We start from the raw sequence: 20,629 nt of genomic DNA on the forward strand, positions 1-20,629 counted from the left end.
GACATCGCGAGCTTTCCTCGCGTTCCACACATTGACGGTAAGTGATGACCTCGTAATTGCCATAAAAGTATTACAATCTATATACACGTGTTACAGTTTCTGTTGTCCATGTTGCGCATAAACAATTATGCGCCCGTTGTCATTGTCGGAGACCCGGGTTCTTGATCGTCGGCAGCCAGGACCACTCTAACGCTGATGTTTATTCATAAGAAGATTATTAATGCGAAAAGAAATGATCTTAAAGAAAATCAGAGAGACGGGTCATTTTCGATTGTGTAGGTTGAGAAAGGTATACAATATAGTGTTGGGACAATAAATTGGAATCGGAGTTTGGCGTAAAAACAGCAGAACCTTTTGGAGTTTTGGAATCGATATTGGAATCGGAAATTTTTTTTTATACCTATGTTCCGATTCTAAAACGATTCTTTTATTTAGTTATTTTTATTTTTTATTTATTTTTTATTTTTGTTTACATCCTAATTTTTCCATTGCTGGTACTAATGATGAAATGATAAATATTTATTGATTTTAAATTACTAGTAACACTAACATCTACAGATCACCCTCCACAAATGTATTTTTGGGTTTGCGAAAATATATACACATAAGTTTTTACAGTAATCCGAAAATTAATAAAAAAAATAAAAACAAAAACAAACAAAAAACAGCAAAAAGAAACAAACCAAAAAACAAAACAAAAACCAATTGTGATTATAGTCCTATGATGTTTGACTTGAAAAAATAAAATTTACATTTACTTTATTAATAGAGTAAATAGATACAGAAATTGAAATTATATTAAATTGCGGGGCCCGTGGAAATTCAACAACGAGATTTTTAATGTGTAATATATTGCTGCTGGACATTCTGTGAATATTCGGCGTGAATAGACACCGCGCGATTTAATTGTGGCCCTTTTGTTAAAAGTGTAAAAGTGTTTATCGAAGTAATCTAGTTAATGTAATGTCAGAATATATCTGGTTATTACGTTTTAACTACAATATCCTTACAGGAGTCTGTGACATATTTCCATTGTATAGACACCCGGCGATAACAGAAACCCCACGATATCATTATATCATCTTTATACAGAACAGATAATATGCTTGGATCCTAACCAGAAGACCAAAATGTATGCTTTAGTTACACGTACGGCCCAAAAGCGACATCATTTTTATTTTATTATTGCGTCTTCGGTGATAGGGATATCCTATTTATTAATAAGGAAAACAGAAAGTGATAACATACTACGAACATTAAATTAGTATCTCTATATACTAATTTACTGTTCATGGTATTTTATCACCTTCTATCCTGATTTTTAATGAATAGGATCTCTCAATTGAATAATTTATAATCTGGAAAACGTGATATAGGTACGTACGTACGTTCGTTCGTTAAAGTTAAGACGGTATTAATATATAGATTTATATGCGGTTTTTAATTCTTTACTTGAAAGTACACTTTGTTGATTTTGATTGCTTTTTTCTTTTGTTTTTAGATTTAATAATACATGAATACCTTCAATGGGAAAATGATCCTCTGAAAGGCAAAGTTTCTGGAAGGATCAGTGTATCGGAAGTAAGTGTTTATTTTGACTTCGCTTAACAGTTGAGCTGATTTATCTATTTTCTGACACCAAAAAGATACACATCTATATCCGCATTAATGATTAGTAGACCATAAATAGCGGAGGCATGACAAATGTTAACACCTCTATAAAATTGTCAAGCGATGTGTTTTCTGAAACCACAAAGTTGTAAATTGACTACTCTAATCAAAAGATAAATAAAATATATATATATATATATATGTACGTATATATATATATATATATATATATATATATATATATATATATATATATATATATTGCAGTGTTGATTTCGACTGGCACCACATAAAATAGTCGAAAAGAGCCGAAGAGGATAGAAAGATCGAGGAGAGAAAGAGAGAAAGAGAGAGAGAGAGAGAGAAAGAGAGAAAGAGATAGATAGATAGATAGATAGAGAGATAGATAGAGATAGAGAGAGAGAGAGAGAGAGAGAGAGAGAAAGAGAGAGAGAGAGAGCAGTAACGAGACCTCCGCTGGATGGGTGTAAGGGGATTGAGACCTTGTGGAGGCTTATTGCCACCCAAATTCCAGTGAAGATCAATGTCCATTGCCCGCGAGAAATAGATGGAAAGTCATTTGCGTAAGTTATCGAAAAAGGTGGAGAATTCAAAAAGTCTGGGCAAACCTGTTGCACCCAGGCTCCAAGGAATCGGTTGTTGTCAGTGAGTAATTTCTGGGACTGGTCTGTATGATATCTAATAATAATAATAATAATAATAATAATAATAATAATAATAATAATGATAATAGTAATAATAGTAATAATAATAATAATAATAGTCATAACATTAATAATGATGATGATGATGATGATGATGATGATGATGATGATGATGAATGCAAAATACTGAAAGGATAATTATAGCAGCAGGAGACACTGACAAATTCAACAAAACAGAAAACAGAGAGACAAAGAATAAAACGAAAAAAGAAAAATGGGAAGAGAAACAACTACACGGAAGATTCATAAGGATGACAAAATATGAGAATAACGAAAACACCTGGACATCGATGCGAAAAGGACATGTAAACCGAGAAACTGAATCCCTAATAACTTCAGTACAAGATAACTCGATAAGAACTAATCATATCCAAGCAAACATCGACAAAACACCAGAAAACACTTAATACACTCTCTGTGTACAAAGAGACGAAAAGATAAACCATAAAGTAAGGAAAAAAAAACAGGCACGACAAAGTGGGGAGGGCAGTACACTGGGAATTATGCAAACAACTGCATCTCGAACGCACAGACAAGCGTGAGCGCCCAACAGTGCTTGAAAACGAGAATCACAAAATCCTATGGGACATGGACATACAGAGGGATAAACCAATTCAAGCAAGAAGACTGGATATCGTAATAATAAACAAAAAAGAAAGTCCTGTCAAATCGTAGATTTTGCTGTCCCAGCTGACCACAGGGTGAATATCAAAGAAAAGGAGAAACGGAGCTAAGATAGCCAGAGAGCTGAAAAGGATATGGAAGATGAAGAAAATCAAAATAATACCTATAATAGTAGGAGCACTAGGAACAATTCCGAAAAACTTTGAAAAAAGAATGGGAGAAATTGGCTGGAAAGATACAACGAATAACGATTATGAAAACAACTGAAATATTAAGGAAAAACCTTTGAATGCGGACTCATGAACCACATGCTCGGGCCAGACAAACTGCTACAGAGGCAAAAAAAACGAAGCGTTACATTGAAAGAAGAACATTGAAGCTGCATAGCTGTAAGTTCACTATCGCATCCCCCCATTTTGCATCATCATCGAACCATCCAAGAGCGATGCCAAATAGCCGAGAAGGGTCAAGTAGGATAGAAAGACCGAGAAGAGAGCGTTGAGCAGACCTCCACTGGACAAGTGCGAAGAGAACTGGTAACTTGAGGAGGCTTATTGCCACTCAAGTACAGTGGAGACCAATGGCCGCTTCCAGCGAGAAATCTATGGTAAGCGGCCGTTGCAATAACGCAAATTTATTTGTAAAATTATCGAAAGAGACGGAGATTACTGGAAATCTGAGGAGAATTGTTGTTATTCAGCTTCCAGGGAATGCCACAGGTTGGTTTCTAGGAGAGATCTTTGATGACCCATATGAAAGCTCACTATGAGCCACCACCACCACCAACAACAACAATAATAATAATAATAATAATAATAATAATAATAATAATAATAATAATAATAATAATGATAATATAATAATAATAATATAGTTATTATGGGAAGAGAAACAACTACACGGAAGATTCATAAGGATGACAAAATATGAGAATAACGAAAACACCTGGACATCGATGCGAAAAGGACATGTAAACCGAGAAACTGAATCCCTAATAACTTCAGTACAAGATAACTCGATAAGAACTAATCATATCCAAGCAAACATCGACAAAACACCAGAAAACACTTAATACACTCTCTGTGTACAAAGAGACGAAAAGATAAACCATAAAGTAAGGAAAAAAAAACAGGCACGACAAAGTGGGGAGGGCAGTACACTGGGAATTATGCAAACAACTGCATCTCGAACGCACAGACAAGCGTGAGCGCCCAACAGTGCTTGAAAACGAGAATCACAAAATCCTATGGGACATGGACATACAGAGGGATAAACCAATTCAAGCAAGAAGACTGGATATCGTAATAATAAACAAAAAAGAAAGTCCTGTCAAATCGTAGATTTTGCTGTCCCAGCTGACCACAGGGTGAATATCAAAGAAAAGGAGAAACGGAGCTAAGATAGCCAGAGAGCTGAAAAGGATATGGAAGATGAAGAAAATCAAAATAATACCTATAATAGTAGGAGCACTAGGAACAATTCCGAAAAACTTTGAAAAAAGAATGGGAGAAATTGGCTGGAAAGATACAACGAATAACGATTATGAAAACAACTGAAATATTAAGGAAAAACCTTTGAATGCGGACTCATGAACCACATGCTCGGGCCAGACAAACTGCTACAGAGGCAAAAAAAACGAAGCGTTACATTGAAAGAAGAACATTGAAGCTGCATAGCTGTAAGTTCACTATCGCATCCCCCCATTTTGCATCATCATCGAACCATCCAAGAGCGATGCCAAATAGCCGAGAAGGGTCAAGTAGGATAGAAAGACCGAGAAGAGAGCGTTGAGCAGACCTCCACTGGACAAGTGCGAAGAGAACTGGTAACTTGAGGAGGCTTATTGCCACTCAAGTACAGTGGAGACCAATGGCCGCTTCCAGCGAGAAATCTATGGTAAGCGGCCGTTGCAATAACGCAAATTTATTTGTAAAATTATCGAAAGAGACGGAGATTACTGGAAATCTGAGGAGAATTGTTGTTATTCAGCTTCCAGGGAATGCCACAGGTTGGTTTCTAGGAGAGATCTTTGATGACCCATATGAAAGCTCACTATGAGCCACCACCACCACCACCAACAACAACAATAATAATAATAATAATAATAATAATGATAATATAATAATAATAATAATAATATAGTTATTATTATCATGCCGCTGGATAATTTTCAGTCGATCTGAAGACTATGTTAATGAAAATAAAATTATGATAATGTTGGTGCTAATATACTTAATACCAATATAAATTAAGGCTAGATCTACACGCACAGACACGTGATTAGGCGTGGTTAACTCGTGTAAAGGGAGTTACCACCCTTTGACTATATAAGTAAGAGCTATCGCCCTCTTTGTATCATACCGATTTCTCTGCGAAAATGTTCTTTTTACATTACATATAAATATTGTACAATCAAGAGAAGATCAACTTAATTTTTGTTCGTTTAAAAATTGCTGTAAAAAATGTGATTGAACTTTTTTACCAGTTTAGTAAACGTCATAAACAAGAAAGGCACTATTGACTATGAGTGCAGTTCAGGATAGGCAAGGTTTCAACTTTATTTAATATGCTTTGCAAGACCTTGAGAAACAAAATATTCATTGTCAAATCTATATTAAGATTTTATAACAGTAACGTCTTATTCATACTGCTATATGTATGGAAGTGAAAGTTGGTATCTCAGGTTTTTTACAAAAGAATAACCACTTATCAATAACCCGAAGCCATTCAAGGATAAAGATTAATGGGTGTACAGTAGTCAATGGGACAATATCGTAGAAATCGTTAGTAGTGGAAATTAAGTAAATTGGATAACTGAATAGGACAGCGCATCAAAAATTTGTTTAAGTTGAACTTGAAGACGACCATATTGTAGTCAACTGGAAATCATGAAAACGGGACAGTATTCCACAGGCGTGTAATCCTAGGAAAGAAGCTTTATTCATGAAATCCACGTTTATATTTAGGCACAGATAAAGAGTGGGAGAAATTATTGATAGTGGTTTCAGCTAGACTAGTGTTTTTCATGAAAGTTTGGCAAGGGGAGACCATAGATTACAGCTCAGACGAGCAGCTGCCATGAAAATAGCGATAGACCAGGGACAGGCTAGCAACGTCTTTTCCGTGGGAAAGCGGTTGCATGGGAGAGAAACGGACATCTTCTACAGGGTTACGAAGTCTATTTTGAACTCTATCAAAGCAAGGTAAGGTGTTTCGAGCAGCTCTTGTCCAGATGTGAGAACAGTACTTAATCCCAGGACGTACTTAGCTTTCATACAGGTAGAGAAGAGCATCAGCAGTAAGATATCTACTAAAACAGTAGAATGAGTCCATCATTTTCCAGCAACCTTGGCAACGGATTTGATGTACGTTTTCTATTTCAGATCATGACTAAAGTTCAGACCCAGAAGCTTGTCAAAACATGGAGCCTCTCCAAGATTCATTTTAATTGCTGCCAGACGGGAATCAGATCGTTGATGATGGAAAGATAGAAGCTTGGTTTTAGATGCATTAAAATTAATCAGCCACCCCTTTCCCCATTGCACCACATGCTCAAAATCAGACGAGAGAGGATCAGCCAAGAAACGAAATCCGGCGCGATTAATTCCAAGTGCCTCGGAAAGATTCTAGAGACTAAATGGAGTGATCGAATTACTAACCAATACGTCCGTGACAGCTCTAGCATACAGGAAGTATCGTCAATAATCTGCAAACGACCTCTAAGCTAGCTCAAAAAAACACTGAGATTCGCCGCGGAGAGAATTGACAACCAAGTGCTTCAGTGGACTCTTGATGAAATGAAAAGAAGAGGAAGACGAAAAGTGAACTGGAAGCAGACAACCAGAAAAAATTTGATGACAACGAAAAAGAAAAAAAAAAAAAAAAAAAAACTGGCGGGACGCTGTAGATCTTATTTCAGATCGAAAATGATTGTATACTTTGACTGCCTTATCGATGTTAAGTTGTTGTTGTTGTTGTTTTTTTTTTCAAGAAAACCGGTCATTTTGAGTTTTCAATAAAATGTATTATTTAGAATAAATGTGTTGTTTTTTTTATTAGTAAACAGCCAATCTCATTGAATTTCTATTATTAAAATAGCCATTCTACTTGACAAAATATATTTAGGTTATTGATATTTAAATTTGAAATTTTAACTTAAATTTTATATACGAGTAATAGAGAATATCGTAGTAGATTTTATAAACATGCAACGATTTTTTTTTTGCTGAAAATTTTAATCATACATTTCGTTATAGTTTATACCTGATCGACACATAAACTTGTCTTCCTTCCCTACCCCTCTCTCTCTCTCTCTCTCTTTTCTCTCTTTCTCTCTCTCTTTTATCTCTTTCTCTCTCTCTCGCTCTCTCTCTCTCTCTCTGAGATTTTTAGGTTTCGGTGTTGTTCTATCAGTTTCTACAGGGAGGAACGATGAAATTGTTGCACTAGAAAAGACGACATGATTGCATTTCCGTTTGATGAAAACCGCTTTCCTTTTTTTAGTTGCATACCATCTACTAGTTAGTCAGTTATGTACAAATCCCAAGAGCGATAGGAACCTTATAACATGTTAACGAGCGAGATCGGAGATGCGCCGCTGCGCAAATTATGCTCTCTATCGATCCAAGTTATGACAACAGGACCATTGCCAGCACCATGAAAATGCATCACTATTGTCACGAATTACAGGGACGTGTCCAGGGTCATGAAAAAGTTTCTGGCCATTGTTATGGTCTTTAGTGTGGTTTCAAATGAGGGACACATCATACAACCTCACATCTTCAAAGTCGGCTTGAAAGTAAACACCAAAGTGTACCTTTTTTTTACAATGGCATCACCACTTATCAAAGCCTTGATTCCATAAGGATAAGGGTTAAAGAGTGTACAGTAGAAATTGGACAATATAGTAATCATTGGTAATGGAAATTTGGTAAATTTGTTAACTTATATGGAACGGCTCATCAAAAACTTGTTTACATTAGACTTGAAGACAACCATATTATAATCAGCTGGAAAGCAGGAAAACGGAAGACAATTCCATAGACGTGCAGTTCTAATAAAGATGCTTTGCTTATGGAATCTACGTTTAGCTTTAGGAACAGATAAAAAGTGGGGGAAATTAATGATAGTGATTTCTGCTAGACGGGTGTTTCTAGTGAAAGTGTGGCGAACGGGGACCATAGATTGGAGCTCAGTCGAGCACTTGCCATGAAAATAACGATAAAGCAGAGACAAACTCGCAGCATCTCTTCTGTAAGAAAGAGGTTGCAGGGAACAGAAAAGGACATCCCCTACGAGGCTGTAAAGTCTATTTTGAACTCTATCAAGGCAGCTCCTGCCCAAATGTGGCAACAGTACTCCATCCTTGGCCGTACCTGGCTCTTATATAGATAGAGAATGGCATCAGCAGTGAGATATCTACTGGATCGATAGAAGGATCCCACCATTTTCCCAGCGGCCTTGGCAACGAATTTAAGGTATGTGTTCCACTTAAGATCAGAAGTAAAGGTCAAGTCCAGAAGCTTGTCAAAACATAAGGCCTCCCCAAGATGAGACCCATTCATTTCAATTGATGCCAGATGTGGATCAGAGCGTTGGTAAATAGTGTAGTGATCTCCTGGTGCAATCAGATGGCCGCTGGCAGACCCTGGGTGTGGCAGTAGGACTAAGCCCGGTCCACACATACAAAGAAATCCAGCCTTGGTTTCAGAAGGAGTGCTACAGCCTTGTATCCGCTCTCACTGGCCCCCTCCTGTCCGACCTGAACATGCTAGACTAATTCCTTTGGTCATACATCGAGTGCCTTACCAACATGACCTACCGCAATACCAAAGCCAGCCTGATCACTTCCTTCCGCCAAGTATTCGCCGCGCTCCCGCCGTTAGTTTATTAACGACGAAGATACAGAACAGTAAAGAATGGAATTCTACATAACACCGTTGTTCCAGCGCGGTTCGTGTTCTGCATAAGTGCAGAAGCGTGTTAAGGTCATTTCCTGATCCTGGTGAACTTGAAGAAAGAATCTGATCAACTTTAATCGTCCTTCTAGTATAAGGGAATACCTGAACAGATAAAAACCAAGTGTATTAAGTTTTTTAGGCCTATCTAATCTCTTGAAATTATTCACAAAACCTACAAGTCTTATATATATATATATATATATATATATATATATATATATATATATATATATAATATATATATATGTATGTGTGTGTGTGTGCATTGTTTAAAATGTATTTATGACTGTTGAACAAAAATTTGAGCAAATTCATTTTTCAGGCCTTTGCGAAACCAGAAATGTAGTAAGAACTTATTGAAGACAGTTATTATGTAACAGAACGTCGAGGTAAGGAAAAAGAAAAAAAAACACTATAAAAAGAGCATGTGCACAGACCGAAGATCACGTTCGAGAGGATAAGGATCACGTTAGAGATCACGATCACCTTGAAGAGGCGGAAATAAATGTCTGTTGTTTAGACCTGAAAGAGCGAGTCGAATTTTTTCATATCTCTGGTCTTTTTCATCTGTTGCGACGTAGTCTACAACGTGTTGGCTCCTGAGTATTTACATGTAAATATGTGTGTAAACGTGTGTGTAACGTTGCAATTGTGCATTTAATTGTTATTTAATGATTTTGTTTTATTCCAGGTGTTTGGTGATTACTACTTGACATATCCAACAGTTCAATGTCTGGAACTTCTAGCCAAACGAAACCTCCCTGTATATTTCTACACGTTCTACCATCGATCAACTGAAGACAAGCGACCCGACTGGGCAGGTATGTAACATCTATAAAAAGACTAGCTGGACGCCCGGCATTGCCCGGTCGTACAATACGCTTAAACATGTTATTTTAATGACTAGCCTCGACTTTTTCTTGTGGGGATATCTTCAAGAAAGAGTCTATAATAAACAACCCCCGAACCCTAAGGGAGTTAAATCGCAATCCAGAGATTCTGCAATCTGTCATGAACAATGTTTTCGAAAGAGCACGAATATGCGAAGCTTAAAATGGGCAACATTTAAAAGATATCTTTTTATCAATAAAGATTATTTGAATTTTGCATTTAAAATATATCCCAATGTTGTAATCAGATTGTGTTAAAATTACAGAAATATATCTAAAGTAACGAATCTATTTTAAGTTCGAGACCTTTCAGTGACTTTTACGACACTCTTTATTAAGAATTTTAAATGTTTTCTTTTTCTTTTCTATTTTATCGCCACATAATCTAGAAGGCTTGTGATGATCATTTTTTCGTATTTTTTGTTGTTGATAATTTGGAAAGTTTTACTTTATAATTGTTAACACAAATTTTGATAAGTGTTTTTTTTTTATCTTAAAAGCATATTTTCCATATATGCAAACCCGCTTTCACACTTTTCCCCCTCATTATAATTCAAAGGGGTTCCACACGGAGAGGATGTTTTCTACTTGTTTGGTTCCCCTTTAGTGGGTCATCCTTTGCGGAATTATACGGATGTGGATAAAGAAGTCAGCAAAAAGTTTATGACATTCTTCGGTAACTTCGTGAAAACTGGGTGAGTACTATCATATACTCCTGCTCTCCTTCCCTTCTCTCACTTCTCTCTTTCTCCCTCTCTCTATTTATCTCTCTATCTCTCTTTATCCCTCTCTCTATTTATCTCTATCTCTCTTTATCCCTCTCTCTATTTATCTCTCTATCTCTCTTTATATATATATATATATATATATATATATATATATATATATATATATATATATATATATATACATGAAAAAAATAGGCACCTATAGAGACAGTTTATTTCTTTAAACATATCTCTACTATTATACAAAAGTCACTTTGTGTGTGTGTGTGTGTGTGTGTGTGTGTGTGTGTGTGTGAGAGAGAGAGAGAGAGAGAGAGAGAGAGAGAGAGAGAGTTTCTTTCATCATATGTCCCGAAACGGCTGACCCTATCTTTTGCGAATTTCACACAGAGGTAATTCATATGTCTGGCAGTATCTTAGATGTTTCGTACTGGAGTTCATAATTGATAAGTATCGAAAATCGAAAAAAATCCATTCCTAAAAATAGTCTTCCTTTCTTATGAATAAAAAATAATTTTTACAGGGAAATAGTTTTCAGTTACACTGGTCAAAGGAGATAATTCTCAGCAAATCAAGGAGGATTCAATTCTCAGCGAATGATCTGTTCTTAAAAAAAGTGTTACTGGATACATAGCTCAGTGGTAGAGTATTCGATTGCAGATCGAATGGTTCCCTGTTTAAGCCCGGGTGTATATCACCATTTTATTTATTTATTTTTTTGTTATTAATGTGTTCAATTTACAGTAAAATAAGAGGTTCCATTTAAAATCGCCGCAAATCATTTCTTCGCTTGCATATTTTAAAATTAAACATGAATTAGAAGCGACTTTTTCCGGGCATTAATAGTCATATCCAAATATCAGCTGACATGATATTGTAAACAAACACAGACGGAATTTGATGAATGACATTATCATTATTATTTTTATTATTTTTATTTTTTTTGCGAATTAGTCCACCAAGCAAATTATTACTCGAAATATATAATAATCAATAGAGGATTAATTTTATAGTAGTACATATGTAATCTGCATCAATTAAAATATCATGTTTAAAGATATTGTACGACAGGGAAAGGCCGGGCGTCTAGCTAGCAATTTATAGAACAAAATAAAAAAAACAAATGGTCAGAAATTTAATAACTAGTAGTTGGTTGACATTCTCTTTGCGGTTTTTAATGCTAGGATCTTTCTAGGAATGGCATTGATCAGTTAACGAATATCGTCCTGACGAATTTCCTGCCATGTCTGGCGCGATAAATGCTAAAAGTTTAGGCTTAAAAGATGGCTTTCTTTTCTTTTTGCGAAGGTTCCTGTCTTATATGTCCCAAAGGTTTTCAATTGGGTTTATATCCGGGGACTGACTTGGCGAGGGACATTTATTAATCTCATTTTTGGCTCAACCAATGTCGTGTCGCCCTAGCAGAGTGACAAGGAGCTCTGTCTTCAATGACTAAGGATTTACTTGGCTCATTATACCATTTCAGAATATTGATAGGAGGGGTCCATATAATATTGAAACATATTTACCAACCATCACTCCAAACTGCACTCCATACCATAACTGAGAAACTCCCATGTTTCAGCGTTGGCTGCAGTCTTTTTAAGTCAATCTCTGAGGGAGTCTCCATACTAATACACTTCCACTTCGGGAAATAATGCAAATCGTGACTCATCAGAAAAAAATGACATTGGTCCAAAAGTTCATAAGTCTCTCCACCATCTCACGAGCCCAATCTTTTCTGCACTTACGATTGGTAGGACGAAAAAAGTGTTTTCCTTTTCACAATTCTACCATAATAGCCCAACTTGTGAAGATACCTGGCAGTTATACTGGAACTTACACTAGCTTGTTCTGCAGTGTCAGAGACTTTGCAGCGAGTATCCGCTTTCAGCATTTCTTTTTACAAGACGCAAGGTTCTCTCAGATGGGTTTGGGGCGACAGAGTAGGTATTGTGCAATTTTTGTCCTCTCTTGTGAATTGTACGGGCACTCTATTAACAATTGAAAAGAGTATTGAAAGATTTCCTGCTATTTTGCGTTGAATAAGACTACTTTCATGTTCACGCACGATTCGCCCTCGCAAAAATTCTGATAGGTCTAATGCACTTTTAGTTCGTAGCATGCTTCAATGTTGATAGATACAATTTTAATGCAATACTCTGTGTTATTTCAGCACAAATTTGTGAATAAAAATAAACATATATTAATCTTAGTAATAATATTAATCTTAGTGTCTATTATTTCTGTCATGCCTGTGTATATATATGTAACATAACATGGGAAAATATCAGCAGCAGTGAAGGATGGCTTGCTTGCGAAGAGATTAGCAGCAGCAGTAGCTGAAAACGCACGCCCATATGCAAATTAGGAAGTGTGCGCGAGAAGAGAAAGGAAAGAAAAGGAGAAATACTATTTCCATTACTCTCATATATATATATATATATGTGTGTGTGTGTGTGTGTGTGTTTGTATGTGTGTGTACGCGCGCGCATATATATACTGTGTAGTGTTTGTGTAGTGTGTGGTGTTTGTGCGCGTATATGTATACTGTGTGGTATTTGTGTGAACACCAGAAAATTGCTCAGTTATAAAGAAAAATTCAATATGAGGTCATACTAATTATTTTTATATTTTACAAAAGATGAGAAAAGCAATGGTCCCGTCGGTTTCGAATCCGATATAATGGGTATCAGTTTATGGACGAAAAAGATCTACTTCTCTTCCGCCTCTGTTTATATCTGTTCTCAATAAAAAGGGCGACCGGACACTCTTTTTCTGACCTTCTGTAATATATATATATATATATGTATGTATTTCTTGTTTACTGATTTTGGGGAAAGAATTCCAACAAAGTGTTCGATTACAAAGGTAAAGTTTTTCGATATAAGAGCTTAATATTTATTTATTCTTATTTTCTTGTTTTCTTATTATATATAGAGAGAGAAACAACATGACTGACGAGAGCCTAAAATCATTTACGGTTTACCATTAACTGGTCCCCTTTATGTTGGGCTTGCAACCGACGGTGCCAATGTTTTTCTGTACTTCTGTACAATTAAATATATATATATATATATATATATATATATATATATATATATATATATATATATATATATATATATAGTAGATTACACCTCATTTGGTTGTTTGCTGCTATCTGGTTTATCTGCTAATATTTTATTAGTAATTTTTATGTTTTATATTAATGACTTTTATGCAATGCATTCTTTTTATATGCCGATTGTGGACAATGGAGGAAGAATCTGTTGGTGGTAAAATATGATTTTTTTGCATGGATGTTGAGCCCAATGAACTTTATGCTATATATTTGTTATTTATATATATATTTTTTCTTTTGCTTAAATCCCCAAGAAGCTGAAAGCACGTGGCATCGCGGTCGAATATAGTTTCTGCAAAAATACAACTTCCCCCCCCAAAAATTAAGTGACTAATTAAATGAAGCATATATTTGTGATTGATAATTGTCATTATTTTCTGGTTACAGGAAGGCGTTTATTGGCACGCAAGTGTTCAAACATTACACAACGAAAGAGAAGCTCAACGTCAAGTTCTACAGCGAGAACAACACAGCAATGGTCAGGCATGACAATAATTATAGGCCGAGGAAAATGGCATTCTGGGGTAGCTTGATCACAACCTTGGAAAACAAAACTGCCATTGACGAGAAGAGAAGAAAGTCCAAGGAACACAATCAGGCAGAGAAGCTGTTCCTCTTTCAATCGCTCACTTGGTTTTTCGTCTCCCTCAGCCTCGTTCTGGTGTTCACGGCGAGCCTGTTTCTTTTTATGTTACTCAAAAGAAAAAGGGATCCTTCGATATTGGTGTCATCGCAAAACACGGACGGGAATGGGTCGGAAGGCCAGCCGGTCGGCATAAAGCAAGGCACAGCTCATTTGATGCCCAACGAAACGAAGCAACACAAGAACACATTTTCACCGACAAAGGGATAACGTAAACATTTATTAAAAAAAAAAAAAAAAAAAAAACAAACAAAAACTAACTGCATCATACAATTAAATTTCTTTTCTTATAGATTTGTATATTTTTAGAAAGAAACTATCTAATAAAATGAAAAGTAGCATTACTGCAGGATATTTTAAGAATAAATAAAATGAATTAAGAAATAATGATAACATTAGGAATTTACTTGCTTAAATATCTAAGAAACTTTTATTCATATATCCCTATTATGTTTATTATGTGAGACTGTAGGTATATATATATATATATATATACATATATATACATATTTTATATATATATATATATATTATATATATATTTTATATATATATTATATATATTATATATATGTATTATATATATATTATATATATTATACATATATTATATATATTATATATATATTTTATATATATATATATTTTATATATATATATTTTATATATATATATTTTATATATATATATATATACCATATATGTATATTATGTGAGACTGTAGGTATATATATATATATATATATTATATATATATTATATATATATTATATATATATTATATATATTATATATATATTATACATATTATATATATATTTTATATATATATTTATATATACATTTATATATATATATCATATTAGAAAAACATTTATAATTATTTCGTAAGTTTTACATTGTGCATTGTCTTGGAAATAAAAACGGCATATATATATATATATATATATATATATATATATATATATATATATATATATATATATATACATATAATTGCTAAATACAGACCAATCAACATGATGATTAAAAAAATAAAAAATGAAAATAAAGGTTAGCTAACCAGGTTTCCTTCCTTGCTCAACAGAGATAAATCGAGGAATATGCGATTAAAAAAATAGTTAGGAATATGGCGGGGGAGGAAAAAAAACCGAAAAATAAGCGGGTGAGAAAATTACATTGAAACTAAATGTACTAAAAGGTATTCTTTTTGCTTGCAAATAGAAGGTCGCAAAGACTTAATAAAAATAGTTTCTAGAATTTGTAGATTAAAGGGTGAGTGCGAGTTACTCAAGATTGTGAACATGTAAGCACTGAAATTCGTGGCACATGCATTGTTATTAATGAGATGCCACGAATTTCAGTGCTGACATGTTTACGATCTTGAGTAAGTCGCACTCACTCTTTCATCTGAAAATTCTAGAAAATATTTTTATTAAGTCTTTGAGGCCTTCTCTTTGCAAGCTAACAGAACATCTTTTAGGACTTATTTAATTTCAATGTAATTTTCTCCCCCGCCTTTTTTTTTTGTTTACTGCCCCGCCATATTCATGACTATAAATCGTATTTTCCTCGATTTAGCTCTGTTGAGCGAGGAACGAAACCTGGTTAGCTAACCTTCATTTTAATTTTTTTTTCAAATCATCATGTTGATTGGTCTATATTTATGTGTGTGTGTGTGTGTGTTGTGTGTGTATATATATCTGTATATATGTATATATATGTATATATATAAATATGTATATATACATATATATATGCATATATAAACATATATATATGCATATATATGTATATATATGCATATATATATATGTATATATATGCATATATATATATATATATATATATGCATATATATGTATATAAGGTATGAAGTAATATTTTTTGTAGTCTCTCAAAATTAAACATCAACAATCTGTGTACGATCACTTCTGAGACGAGCTCTGGTAGATTGAATCTTATCATCATTGGATTGACTTTATATTTACGGTATTTTAAACACTTGGATACTATACCTATGCTTACTCTTACAAATTGAAGTTTAACTGCCAATTTATCAGGCTTTTTTTCAATTATATTTCACTCTTTGTGTATACCAATTCTTTTTTGTTTAGAAGCTCAATGTATGTTAAATATAAAAACAGAGCATATATTCAAGAATAACAGAGTAGTAACATTCCAAGATTCATCTAAGCAAAGAATTTCTAATTTTTCCGAAGAGTATATGCACGAAAAGAGACTGTATTGACATCATAAAAACCGTTTGTTGCTGCATAACGAATCGGATCTGTAAAAGAAATGTGTCGAAATATAAACATGCTGGAGAAGCTGTTTTGCACGAAAACACACACACACACACACACACACACATATATATATATATATATGTATTGTGGACAAAGTAGGAAGAATCTGCGTGCGTGTGTGCGTGTGTATATATACGCATACATATATTTATATATATATATATATATATACATTTACGGTAATTTTGTTTACCTAAATTAAAGGGAAGACACACACACACGTATATCTATCTATCTATCTATCTATCTATCTATCTATCTATCTATATATATATATATATATATATATATATATATATATTTCAATTATGAAAGGGGGACATATTTCAATTATGAAAGGGAGGAAATTCATGATTAAAAGTAGTAAAAAAATGGGAAGTAAGTTGATCGGTTTTGACCTCACTCTTCTAGAGCTGGATGGAGGGATTTTTTTTTTACAAGCATGTTTCTTTTTATTTTACTCAAAAGAAAAAAAAATAAAGTGTATTAACAAGGGGTTTAAAATGTTTCAATGAACATCTTTCCTTCATTAAAACTCCACGACAAAATAAATCTGTTGTAATAACTAGATGAAGATTTAGGAGTGGTTGTATTAAATCATGAGGATTTAAACAATCACAATCAAAATGTCTTGTCTCGAACGACAAAGGATATCCCTGTAAGGGCAGCTGCACGTGTAATTGCGTGGCAAAGGATTGTGCAATCCTCAACCACACTTCTCCTGAATCGGCACTGCTTGAGTCCAGTGGCAAGAAGAAATCTAGGACGTCTGGAAAAAAATATCACCTTTCTGGTATTGGCCAGGGTACCATTTGGTACTGGCCAGTCTCACCGTAGCTTAACTTCGGTGATCTGACGGGAACCGATATGTGAAACGTGATTATGTCGACAACATCTCACTCTTAAATAACACAAAAAGTGTAAAATTAGGCGCTGTCGAAGCTAATGATGAAACAACTTCTTTAGAAACCAAATTCAAAAAGCTTTTAGTCAAATGGGTGAAAAGCGGGGTACTTCCTTTGAATATAGCGTTTGAGATTAGACCCCCAGGCTTTATCCGCCCAAAGTATTATAGTCTACCCCAAACTCATAAGACGGATGTCCTCTTAAGGGCCATTCTTTTTATGGTAGCGTCATCCCAACATAAGGTCGCAAAATGGATCTTTAATATTTTAGGGTTAGTATTAGAGCATTATAGCAAGTACTGTCTAAACGACTCATTTTATTTTGCGAATTTTATTTCAAATTTTAAAGTTACTAATCAATTTATGTGCTCCTATAATATTAGTAACCTATTTACTTGCGTCCCTATTTTAGAAACAATAGATATCTGTTCTAATTTATATATCGCAGCCAGATTACGTCTACTCCCATTTCTGAAAGCATATTTGTTGATTTGATGAGATTTGCTACTACACCCGTTGAATTTAGTTTTGACGATGTAATGTATAAGCAAATATATGGGGTACCCATTGGCCTGATATTGGGACCAACAGTTTTTGCGTTTTTCTATGAGAATAAATTATTATCTGAACCCATAAAACCTTTATACTTTCAATATGAAGACGGCACATATTGCCTCTTTAATGATGAAATGGAGGCAAATAAATGTTTGCCTTACTGAATAAAATGCACTCCGCGTTAAAGTATACTTATGAAGGAGAGTGTAATTCTACTATAGCCGCCCTTGATATGCTGGTAACAAAGCCTTCACCGAATTACTTTACATCAATATATCGTAAGCCCACGTTTACAAGATGGTGTACACGCTGGTATTCGTCTTCTCTTGAACAACGAATAACACATTGTGTCCTTATAGCTTGTTCAAAAGAAAACTAGATAAAGAATTAAAAACGATCCCGGATACTTTATCCAATAATAAGTATCATTAGGTCAGTTAATGAAAGGATACAAAAGTTAATACGGTGACTAAATGTCCAATTTATATTCGATTACCGCAGTTAGAGCTAATACGTCAGAAATTCGCTAAGCAAATCAGCCTAACGGTAGAAAAATGCTATCTTGCTTCTAACGTATGCGTTTTGTTACGAAACCGTTAGATGGCATTATCTCGAAAAGACGTTCTACACCCACCATAACAATAATGACATTTATCAATTTAAATGTAGTTGCAGTGCCGACTGCATGGGCCGAACGACGTTAAGATTCGATAGTGGAATATAACAACACTTACCTGAAAAAAAAATTAGGAATGGTACCTATTTTGTACGGACATTCATAGTAACACATCCGGGTCCTCAGTAGCAGATTATTTACTAAAACCAAACAAAAAAAAAACCCCGTCATGTGTTTCGAACTTCAGCATTGACTTATTAACCTTGTTGAGTCATGCTCATTCGGAATTTCATCTGAGGATCTTGGATACCATTCACTTTCATTTAAAAACAACTCTTTTGTAACAAGAAGGAATGTCTCTTAGATTTGAACGTGGCTAACCTCTAAAAAATTCTATCATTGTTACAATGATCACGCGTAGCTTTATTTTAGATATGTAGTGTCTCCCTGTGTTTCTTTCTCCGTCAATACACATTATTTTAAACGTATATGTCCCTCGTTCCGGTTTCATTCGCTTCTATAAATCAATAAAAAACAAATCCCTCGATCCAGCTCTAGAAGAGTGAGTGCCAAAACCAGTCAGCTAGTCTACCATTTTTTTTCTTACTTTTAATCATGTATATCAAAATATGCCGCCCGTTTATAATTGCAATATATAAAGTTTGTACTCGACAACATTTATATATATATATATATATATATATATATATATATATATATATATATATATATATATATATATATATATATATATATATATATATATATATACCAAGTTAAAGGTATTCAGGAGATAAACCCCATGAATTAAAACGAGGTTATTAAGAGTACTCAATAAAAAAAAGAGCAAAATATAATATTTTATTTATATAGACAAATATTACATAGGTGATAAACTGAACATGCAAATGTTTCCGAGCAATTCCTTTATTAAAAACCAAAAGTTCTTAGTAAGGCGACATAAATAAAGCGTATCTGCTATTCAAAGCATCTAGTCATTTAAGAACCGATGGTTTGAATAGCAGATAAACTTTATTTTCGTCGCCTGACGAGGAACTTTTACTTTTTTAATAAACCAATAGCTCCGAAACATTAGCATGTTCAGTGTAGCGACTATGTAATATTTGTTTATATGAATAAAAAAAAATCTATACATATATATATATATATATATATATATATATATATATATATATATATATATATATATATATATATATATATATATATATATATATATATATATATATATATATATATATATTACATAGAAAAATGCGAGAAATGCGAACAGGAAAAGTAATATAATTAAGATTTAAACATAGAAAAGTAAAAGAACTAGTTGTTTAAATCTAAAAAGAAAAAGACAAGATATTTTAGTAAAAAATATAATTAATATATTATAAGATTAAGATATTTTCTAAAATTTCAATTTAACATTGCATAATTAATTCTTAATTAATACTGCAATATTCTAAGTTATGAATTTATTATATTTTTTACTAGAATATCTTGTCTTTTTCCTTTCTAATTTTAACAACTAGTCATTTTACTTTTCTAATATATATATATCGAACAAAGACGGACAACATAGGCAGGAAGTACATTTTGGTTAACAAAAATTAAAAAAAAAACGATTTATAAAAAAATCTATGGTACAAAAACTAGATTTGATATTCGAAACATTTTTGTTTTTGTTTTGGTGAGTGATGAACACTTCTGAGAGCCATGAGATAAAATTTTGTTTGAAATCACCGAAACAGTTTTTCATGGTAAACAACTCGTAATCCCTGTAAAACAATATTAAGACTAAGTTAAGCTAACTAATAGTGATTTTAAGAGATTGATGGACTTACATACAAAGAAATTTTCCAACTTAGGATTTGCGACTAAAAGTTCTTGTCATATATTTTAATTTTCTCCCTTTGAAGATTGTAAC

The 20,629-nt window shown here is 33.7% G+C and overlaps 1 protein-coding gene across 1 annotated transcript in view; it reads left to right on the forward strand.

Moving 5' to 3' along the window:
• LOC145296764 (acetylcholinesterase-like) overlaps positions 1-14,561 on the forward strand; it is a 261,334-nt gene extending 246,773 nt beyond the window's left edge. The window contains exons 7-11 of the mRNA XM_080142816.1: positions 1-37; positions 1,502-1,581; positions 9,612-9,741; positions 10,370-10,505; positions 14,050-14,561. The exon at positions 1-37 is cut by the window's left edge and continues 56 nt beyond it. Of these exons, the coding sequence (XP_079998942.1) occupies positions 1-37; positions 1,502-1,581; positions 9,612-9,741; positions 10,370-10,505; positions 14,050-14,515 (849 nt within the window). The 3' untranslated portion in view covers positions 14,516-14,561. The remainder of the gene's footprint in view (positions 38-1,501; positions 1,582-9,611; positions 9,742-10,369; positions 10,506-14,049) is intronic.
• The last annotated feature ends 6,068 nt before the right edge of the window (positions 14,562-20,629 follow it).

Source organism: Euprymna scolopes, chromosome 17 (genome assembly GCF_053919585.1).
Source record: "Euprymna scolopes isolate OS-2025 chromosome 17, ASM5391958v1, whole genome shotgun sequence".
Classification (NCBI taxonomy): Eukaryota; Metazoa; Mollusca; class Cephalopoda; order Sepiida; family Sepiolidae; genus Euprymna; species Euprymna scolopes.